Raw genomic sequence first — 9,402 nt, forward strand, 5'->3', positions numbered from 1 at the left:
GACACTGAAGTAAAAATTTCAAATTGACTTCGGTGCTGTTCTAGAACTCTACCCTCATATACCACATCTCTGTCAAAACAGGAGCAAACTTGTGCTCTGGGCTTCTAGATAGGAAATGTCCCACAGTTTTCTTCTCTTTCCTTCCCTATAGGAGATGCTTTCCTTTATCAATCAAAAAGGGCCGTTCACAGAAGGCATCTTCAGAAAATCAGCCAGTATAAAATCCTGCATAGCCCTAAAGGAGAAACTAAACGCTGGACACAACGTGAACTTGGATGATGAATCCGTTCTCGTAGTATCGTCTGTCTTAAAGGTAAGGAAAGTTTGAGCATCGTCCACACACAGAGTCAGTCTAAAGCTGTATGACTGGTCCTTCACTATGAATGCCCAAGAAGCATAATAGGCATAAGAGAGGAAGGATCTGAAACGTGGAAAACACTTCACAAAGTCAAAATTGAAGGAAGGTACCTCAAATGTTATGAGCCCCATACATTAGATATTTTCCTTTTTCATTGGACATCTCGGTCCTGAACACTCCATGCAGAAGAATAATGATACATTTCAAAATACCTACTTACCACGTTGAGCGTTTACCAAAACAAGCTTCCTGCTTTGGATGACTTCCTCATCACCTTCCTAATGAAGGCAACATTTCCAAAATAAAATTCATATTAAGCTTTTGGAAACAGTTAACGGAAGTAGCTTCCCAGGTGGCTCAGAGTGTGAAGAATCTGCCTGCAATGCAAGAAACCTGGGTTCGATCCCTGGGTTGGAAGGATCCCCTGGAACAGGGACTGGCATACGACTCCAGTCGTATGGACAGAGGAGTCTGGCAGGTTATAGTTTATGAGGGTGCCCAGAACTCGACATGGCTGTGGCAAGTTAGCATGGATGCAAGACAGATGTTTACTCACTATGGTAAACTCGTGTGTGTCTTTGTGTGTGTGCGTGTGTGTTATTCACCTAGTCGCATCCGACTCTCTGTGATCCCATTGACTGTAGCCCAGCAGACTCCTCTGTCCATGCAACACTCCAGGCAAGAATCCTAGAGTGGGTTGCCATGCTCGACTCCAGGGGATCTTCCTGCCAGGGATCGAACCTGCCTCTCTTGCATCTCCTGCATTGGCAGGCAGGTTCTTTACCACCAGCCCCACCTGGGAAGCCCATTTGTCTTACAATGAATCAAAAAATGCTTAGTGAGGCCCCAAAAATCTCTGATCACTACATCATCCTACCTTCCCCTGTCTCTCAATGCCTTTTACTTTAAAATTAGTGTAGGGATGACTCCACCATTTGTTCCCCCTTTTTCCTCTTTTATTCTCCCTTCGCATCTTTAACAACCTTTGTTAATATCAGTAAGTTTAACCCACCACCCAAGGTTATATTTACATGGTAACCAGTTTTACTATATGCCCCATCTAAAAATCTTATTTTTAGAGTGAGTCCAACAGTCAAAATTAGTTTGGAATTTGGAAAAGTTCCATACATTTATACAAAAATAGACTGAGTTTGAAATGATACAGCTAAATCACAAGCATGTAGTAAATTTCTACCAGGGCGATAACAGAACAGAAACAAAAAAATTAATCAATCCATCTTGGAACTTGTTAGCAGCTATGAACAAAAATATATTGATGTAGTAATAACTATAGACAGGTTATTAAAATTATCTTAGAAACTAAAGAACATGTGGTGTTTCCTTGTCCCCTGTTAATGTTCGATTGTATGATAATAGCAACAGTGCAGATATGACTTAGAGGTGAGCCCTAGTATACTTGCACCATCATAATACACACTAGGTATGCAAATAGCAAGTAGAGTGCTACCCTCTATAAGGTGCACACTTGGAACTGATTTGATTTGTGAGTAAGTGTTACTAGGCTCTTGCTGGTTTCCATGCTATAAGCGTACAGGTCTTAGACAATCCCAGAGTTTTCTCTTCCTAACGTTGATTGATCTTGGTGGGGAATCAAACTTTGCACCTCTGGCCTTGAGAATACCATACGTCCAAGCAACCACAGAGGTGGTCTAAATCAGAAGTGAATACATCGTCAGAACCGCATTGAGTTTTCCATTAAACTGTCTATAAACAGAGGGCCAATTGCAAATAGCCACAGCATATTCCGTATGAGTCATGTCCTGGCTTAACCACAAAGGGCCTGCTGCACACCCCCAGACTCCCAGAAGCCAAAGCCAGATGAGATGGTTGAATGGCATCACCAACTCGATGGACATGAATCTGAACAAGACCCAGGTGTTGGTGATGGACAGGAAAGCCTGGTGTGCAGTCCATGGGGTCGCAAAGAGTAGGACAGGACTGAATGGCTGAAGTGAAATGGAGTGCTTCCTCCCTCCCAATACACTGCAGACACTCCGTAGGAAGCATAGAGAAAACCTAATGACCATGATTGGGTACTGTATACCAATCACAAGAAAAAGTATGAGAGGACTGAGACTCTGTACGTTATCTTCATAGTCTATCCTCAGTACTCAAAGGAGTGCCGGACACAAACAGCAGCTCAGTAAGTACTGAAACAAGTGAACGCTGACAGGATTATAATCATGACAGTTGCCATAGAAACACTGCCTGAAGCAGATACTCTTCAGAGAAGTCAGGCTGTATATTAAGACCAGTGGAAGCAAGTTGTGCCTTTGAAACTGGCAAGGCAATGCAATCATTTCCCCTCAGGCTTGCACAACAGTTTACAACTTCATCCATTTTAATAGGCCCCATTCTATCATATTAAGACTTGGTCATCAGGATAAACTTTCCTAGGCCTCCACTTTGGAAGCTTACATTTGCATATTTTATCCCACAGGTGTGAAGTTGCCATGTATGTAAATTTTCAGCTTCCTCTTTGGGGAGGATATATTCCATTCAAAGAGTTGCAAGGGTAACGTGTAGTTTACCCATTGGGGCTATTGGTTTATTTCTAACACCTGCTGCTTAAAAGTCTGTAGAACTGAACTTTTATATGGTTTTTTTTTTTTTTTAAGAAAAAGATCGAAGATATTTCGATACTAGCTTTTTCCCAAAGAGCACACATACCTCCGGTTTCTCTTAATATGAGTATAAGAGCATGTAGGGGTGTAGTTTTGTTTTATTTCAGAACTTCTCTTTCTTGAATTCAGAGCAAGCACTGTGTCTGAAGTAAACAAACAAAATGGGTATGTGCATTTCTTTTCAGGAAACGAATAGGATTTCGGGTGAGTTATCACCTGACCTTCCAGTCTGTACTAATGTGTTAACATGCACACAAAGAGTAAGCTCCAGGTGATAGAAGGAGCTGTAGCCTCATTCTCACCACAGCCTAGACTCTACTTTTAGGCTTCCAATTTTCGCTGGGGAAAATCCAACCAGTACTCGGAGTGTGCAAGGCTGTGGAGAATCACAGCCAAGCTCTGTGTGAATCAGTCTGCGTGGCTGTGAAGGAATTGCGGACTGAATTGAATTTTTCAACTAAATATTTTCTTTCAATTTCTCCATTGAACTTATCATAAAATAATATATATTTTTCTGATCTACATAAGGATTTTCTTCGAAATATCCAAGGAAGCATCTTTTCAGCCCATCTCTATGATAAATGGCTTGCTGTTATTGATCAAGGGAATGAGGAGGAGAAAATAACTGCGACCCAGAGGTAATGCTGCACTAATTACTCAACTCTGAGAAAACACAACCAACATACTCTTAGGAAAATATCAGCTTATAGTTTACAGCTGTGTCCTCTGAAATAATGAGCAGTATCAAGTGCTTTCACTTGAGGATACCCCTGGAAGCCAGTTTGAAGAGAGATGCATGCCTTATTGGCGACACTGTGTTTTTCTCCTAATCTTATTAACATGGAATGCTTGACCATTTTACACCTTCTGAATACGTGAAACTGTTGGAGATGAAATCCACTGGCATAGAAAGAGATGATAAAGAACCAATCCGCCAGGGGTATGGTCTTAAATACAAACACATAACTAACCAGAGTAGGGCTTATCTGGTTCAGGAATTAAAATCAGTGAAACATTTTTGTATGCATTCATGCCTGGCACTGTGAGAATGGACTGTGTACATGGTAGGAAAAGAAGTACTGTGTTCTCTGTATTTCCACATACTAAGCAAAATGACTCGCTTTATTCATAAGTGCTTTTTCTGTCATTAGGCTTGTAGACCAGCTACCGAAAGCCAATGTAGTGTTGTTGCGATACCTTTTTGGAGTGTTACACAACATTGAGCAACATTCCTCATGCAATCAGATGACAGCTCATGATTTATCCTTGTATCTTACCCCAAGCATCCTTTGTCTGCTTAATTCTGGAAGCTCAGCATTTGAAAATGTCACCAAAAAGGTAACAAGATCTCTCATTTTATGCCTTGTGGGGCAGAGTCCCCATTTTGAACCTGAAGTCTGTGGTATTAATGCTAGTGAACCCGTGTTTTAAAGTGCACATTTTAATTACACCGCCTTGGAGTGGCAGAGTCCTACTCTGGTTGGGCATGGGAAGGTGTCTTTTAACTGAGAACAGCTGAGTCACTTCTCCCTTGCCATCCAAGGGATTAAACAACAGAGAGGTAAGAGTAGGATGATATGATAGAAAAGAACCTGGCTTTGGAACCGGAGAGCCAAGGTTCAACTCTCAGCCTCATCACTGAGGGTGTAAGAGCCTCCAAACTGTGAGTTCATCATTACACAACGATGACAGACCCAATACATCTGGTCCCTGTCGGCACATCTTAGGCGGCCTGGGCCATACGAGCACCCGAGGCTCCACACACGCTGGCCGCACTCTGCCAGTTGTGGCTCATTCAGGAAAATACTTGGCTTCTATTGTGTCTCCGCTAGAGGATGAGGAAGCTAGTAAAATATTTCAGAACATCCTAACAGAGCCATAACATGCCTAATAAGATCACAGCTCTTCTCCAAGCTCCCCTAGACAGCAAGTGGGAGGCAAGGAAATGTAGACAGACAGACAGACATGTTTTCTCTCCAGAGGCTTTCTTCCTTCACAACCCCACTCCTGCCCCCCACCCCACACAGAAACCTCTCCACCTAACTTTCCGAGATTTCTTCACTGAAGTGAATTTCACAATTTGTGTTGTTTTTGGTACTTATAAGTTTTAATAAGATGCTATATATAAATTCTATATCATTAAAACTAGAAAAATATATAAAACTAAATAAAACTCAATAAGAGAATATACATTTTTGTCCCAAACATCCTATGTGGGCTACTTACAAATCATCCTAGTTTTAAGCATGTAACCATCATTACAAAATTTTAGCTATTAAACCAGCCCACATTTTATAACTTTAGCCCAATGACTAAAAGAATTTTAAAATTATTGCCCAATGTACTCTTGCAAGTATCATTTCTTAGAAATAACTGATGTACATACATAATATATATAGATAATGTATGTATATATACATCCATATATACATATATTTAATCAAGTCTGAATTTTTCTCAGACCTCTTTTGGATTTTGTGTAAGAACCCAGGTTCACGTATGAAACGTGATTTACTATTACACCATATGTACAGTAATATGCCATTTTTTTTGCCCCATTGTGTTACAGGTTTCTCTGATACAATTCCTCATTGAAAACTGTCTCAAGATATTTGGAGAAGATATCACTTCTCTCTTTGGAGAGAACTCAGTGAGTTGTGAGAACAGTGATATCACTGATAACAGTGAGATTTCAGGTAGGTGAATAATGTAACTGGCTTTGATGCAAAAGACAGCAAGGCTGCCAGGGCTCCATGGGAGATCCTAGAGCCCAAATCACATTGTAAGGGCAGTAATTTCCATCTGCTCCAAGACATGGGAAGTTTCCCGCTTGTGAGATCAAAGAAAGGATAACACTGTTCTGATTTCGAGAAGCAACTAGTACAGCTTTAGGAGACATCACGGTTCAGTTGAGTTCAGTTGCTCAGTCGTGTCCGACTCTTTGTGACCCCAAGGACTACAGTGACCCCGAGTCCTTGGGGTCGAGGACTGCAGCGTGCCAGGCCTCCCTGTGCATCACCAACTCCCGGAGCTTACTCAAACTCATGTCCATCGAATCGGTGATGCCATCCAACCATCTCATCCTCTCTCGTCCCCTTCTCCTCCTGCCTTCAATCTTTCCCAGCATCAGAGTCTTTTCCAAAGAGTCAGTTCTTCACATCAGGTGGCCAAAACAGTGGCGTTTCAGCTCTAGCTACCGTGAGATTGTTGTGTTTGGGGTGGCCTTTCTGTATTCTGGCAGCTTGTGGTTCCTCTTTATTGTGGAGGTTCCTCACTGTGGCTGGGGTTTTGCAGGCGGCTTCTCAAGGTTTCCTGGTTAGGGAAGCTTGCGTCCATGTTCTGGTGGGTGGGGCTGGATTTCTCTCTGGAGTGGAATGAAGTGTCCAGTAGTGAGTTTTGAGATGACTGTGGGTTTGGTGTGACTTAGGGCAGCCTGTATATTGATGCTCGGGGCTATGTTCCTGCATTGCTAGAGAATTTGTGTGGTATGTCTTGCTCTGAAACTTGTTGGCTCTTGGGTGGTGCTTGGTTTCAGTGTAGGTACGGAGGCTTTTGGATGAGCTCTTATCCATTAATGTTCCCTGGAGTCAGGAGTTCTCTGGTGTTCTCAGGGTTTGGACTTAAGCCTCCTGCCTCTGGTTTTCAGTCTTATTCTTACAGTAGCCTCGAGACTTCTCTATCTGTACAGTACCGATGATAAAACATCTAGGTTAATGATGAAAAGCTTCTGCACAGTGAGGGACACCCGGAGAGGTTCACAGAGTTAGCCGGAGAGAGGGAGAAGGGTGGATGATAGAGTTGACCAGGTGAAGAAGAGGGGGAATCAAAAGGGGGGAGAGCAAGCTAGCCAGTAATCAATTCCCTGTGTGCTCTCCACAGTCTGGACCCCTCAGAGAGGTTCATGGAGTTACACAGAGAAGAGAAGAAGGAGGAAGGAGACAGAGGTGACCGGGAGGAGAAAAGAGGGTTTCAAAAGGAGAGAGATCCAGCCAGTAATCAGTTCCCTAAGTGTTCTCCACAGCCCGGAACACACAAAGAGATTCACAGAGTTGGGTAGGGAAGAGAAGGGTGAGGTGGAGATAGAGGTGACCTGGTGGAGAAAAAGGAGAGTGAAAAGGGGGAGAGAGCCATCAAGCCAGTAATCACACTCCCAACTAAAAATGGGTAGAGAAGATTGGGTTCCTAAAGGTACAAAATTGATAACAAATACCAAAAAGCACAGATTAAAAGTCTAGAGTCAACGTGACACTCCCCAAAATACAGTATTTTAAAAAAAGTCACAATATATGATAAAATATATATATGAAGTTTGCTTTAAAAATAGGGACTTCTTTTTGCAAGGTAATAGGTTATAAAAATGAAAATTAAAGGAGTTCTAGAGGACTTAAAAATTTAAAGAAAATTTTTAAATGATAATAGTAAAAATATATCTAGGAATTTTTCTGGAGCTGTTGTGGGCAGTGTGGGGTTAGTTCAGTTTCAGATAGCTCCTTGATCCAGCTTATACTTCTCAAGATCTATAGGCCCCTTCCAATGTAGTCAGTGCTAACTACAAGGTTTGAATCTGTTGCATCTGTCATTTCCAGAGCGGTTCCCTCTGTTTATTTTAGCTTCTTCTGATTGGTGGTCTCTTCAGTGTCTAATTTCCGCCCTGACATAGGGGATCGAAGGTGGTCACTCATTTAGGCTAACTGATTCAGTCGTGCTGTGGGCAGGTTGGAACACTGCAAACAAATATCACTGGCGTATGCTCACAAGGTCCCGGCCGCACTGGGTTTGCCCCCGCTCACGGTGTGTGTGATTTCTCAGTCTACACTGCTCAGGCTCCAGGTTGCTCTGCCTGGAACTGTCTGAGGTGGGCCCTGGGTTGCATGCACTTCCCAGGTCTAAGCCACTCAGGTTCAGGTTGCTTCTCAGGTACTCCACAAAGGCTCAGACTCAGTTGGACCTACCTCTTGTGCCCTTTCCCGGTCCAAGCAGCTTAGGCGACCAGGTGGTTGGCGAGCACAGTCACCCCCAGGTGTGGTGTGTCTTTTCACCTCCTCCATCCCAGCCACTCGGTTTCCTGGGTGGCAGCAGGTGTGCCCGTCTCAGGTATGCCATGTGTCTCTTCTGGGGAGCTGACCCCTGTTGCGACTCTCTCGGCGGATGTCAACCACCCAGAATCCCAAGAAGTCTTGGTAGGCAAATGGGAGCCTGCTTGCAGTTTTGTAGAGGATGCCCCTCTGGGGCTGAGATTGCCCCTTTCTGGCTCTGGCTGCCCCCACCTGCCTCCCTGTCTCCAGCCAGTGCACAGCCAGCTAGCTGTCCTGTGCTCAGTCCTATGTTGTGTGAGTGGGCCAGGAAGTGCCTTAGGTTAGGGCTTTTCCCAGGATAGTTCTCTCTCTCTCTTTTTACTTTCTGTCTGGCTATCCCACAGTTGGGGTCAGATTGCCCTCAGGGCATTCAGGCCAGGTGCCTACAATGCAGCCCACACCTCCCTGTTCAGCCCCCCCGCTTGCTGGTGGCAAATGTGAGTGTCTGGAGTACTTCTCTGCTGGAAGTTGCTGTTAGGCATGTAACTGGTGGGTTTTATTTTTTTATTTAGCATTCCTCCCTGTTATGTTGCCCTCTGAGATTCCAAAACTCCCCACTGATCTGCCAGTGAGAGTGTTTCCTGGTGTTTGGAAACTTCTTCTCTTTTAAGACTCCCTTCCTGGGACAGATCTCCTTCCCTATGTCTTTTGTCTCTCTTTTTATCTTTTATAGTTTTTGTTACCTCCTTTCGAAGACAATGGTCTGCCTTTCTGGGTGCCCGATGTACTCTGCCAGCATTCAGAAGTTGTTTTGTGGAATTTGCTCAGGCTCAAAAGTTCATTCCGTTAAGTTGTGGGGAGAAAGTGATCTTTCCATCCTATTCCCTCCGCCGTCTTACGACCGCCCCTGAGACCTGAACTCTCAATTCTACCTCCACAGCAAGCTCATTTCCATTCTGCTTCAGACCCAGGTTGCAAATGGAACTGGACTGAATGTTTATATGTCTGTTTGTTTGTTTTAAAATCTTTCCTCTCGCACTGATCCCTGCTACCACACCAATATTGTCCCATGGACATTTCTTTATCTGAATAAAATGTCCTACTAATTTAGGAACTATTCGGGCCAGAACAGAATTACTACTGAAAGTATTTTTCTCCTTATAGTTGTTATTCTACACCCACAACATTTCAAAATTTCACTTCTTAACATTGAAACCCTAATTTGAGCATGAGGAAACACCAACCTAAATCTTGTGAGGACTGTTTAAGAAAGATGAGGATATAAAGTTAACCTGTTTAACACTCCCTGGCAACCCACTCCAGTATTATTATCTGGGACATCCAAGGACAGGAGCCTGACAGGCTATATTTATGGGGTCGCAAG

General features: G+C 43.4%; 1 protein-coding gene across 1 annotated transcript; it reads left to right on the top strand.

Annotated features, from left to right (window-relative positions):
- Window positions 155-5,845, top strand: LOC108636259 (rho GTPase-activating protein 20-like). Its single transcript, XM_018049905.1, has 4 exons — window positions 155-313; window positions 3,532-3,641; window positions 4,155-4,341; window positions 5,573-5,845. Exons 1-4 carry the CDS (start codon window positions 155-157, stop codon window positions 5,705-5,707), a joined length of 591 nt encoding a protein of 196 aa, XP_017905394.1. The 3' UTR covers window positions 5,708-5,845.

This window comes from Capra hircus, chromosome 6 (assembly GCF_001704415.2).
Source record: "Capra hircus breed San Clemente chromosome 6, ASM170441v1, whole genome shotgun sequence".
Classification (NCBI taxonomy): Eukaryota; Metazoa; Chordata; class Mammalia; order Artiodactyla; family Bovidae; genus Capra; species Capra hircus.

What these genes read in the sequence shown, in the direction of transcription:
- LOC108636259 (XM_018049905.1), top strand. Translation starts at nt 155, where the DNA reads ATGCTTTCCTTTATCAATCAAAAAGGGCCGTTCACAGAAGGCATCTTC. An exon ending in AAAATAACTGCGACCCAGAG is followed by an intron (nt 3,642 to 4,154) that starts GTAATGCTGCAC and finishes TTCTGTCATTAG; the next exon opens with GCTTGTAGACCAGCTACCGA. An exon ending in TTGAAAATGTCACCAAAAAG is followed by an intron (nt 4,342 to 5,572) that starts GTAACAAGATCT and finishes ATTGTGTTACAG; the next exon opens with GTTTCTCTGATACAATTCCT.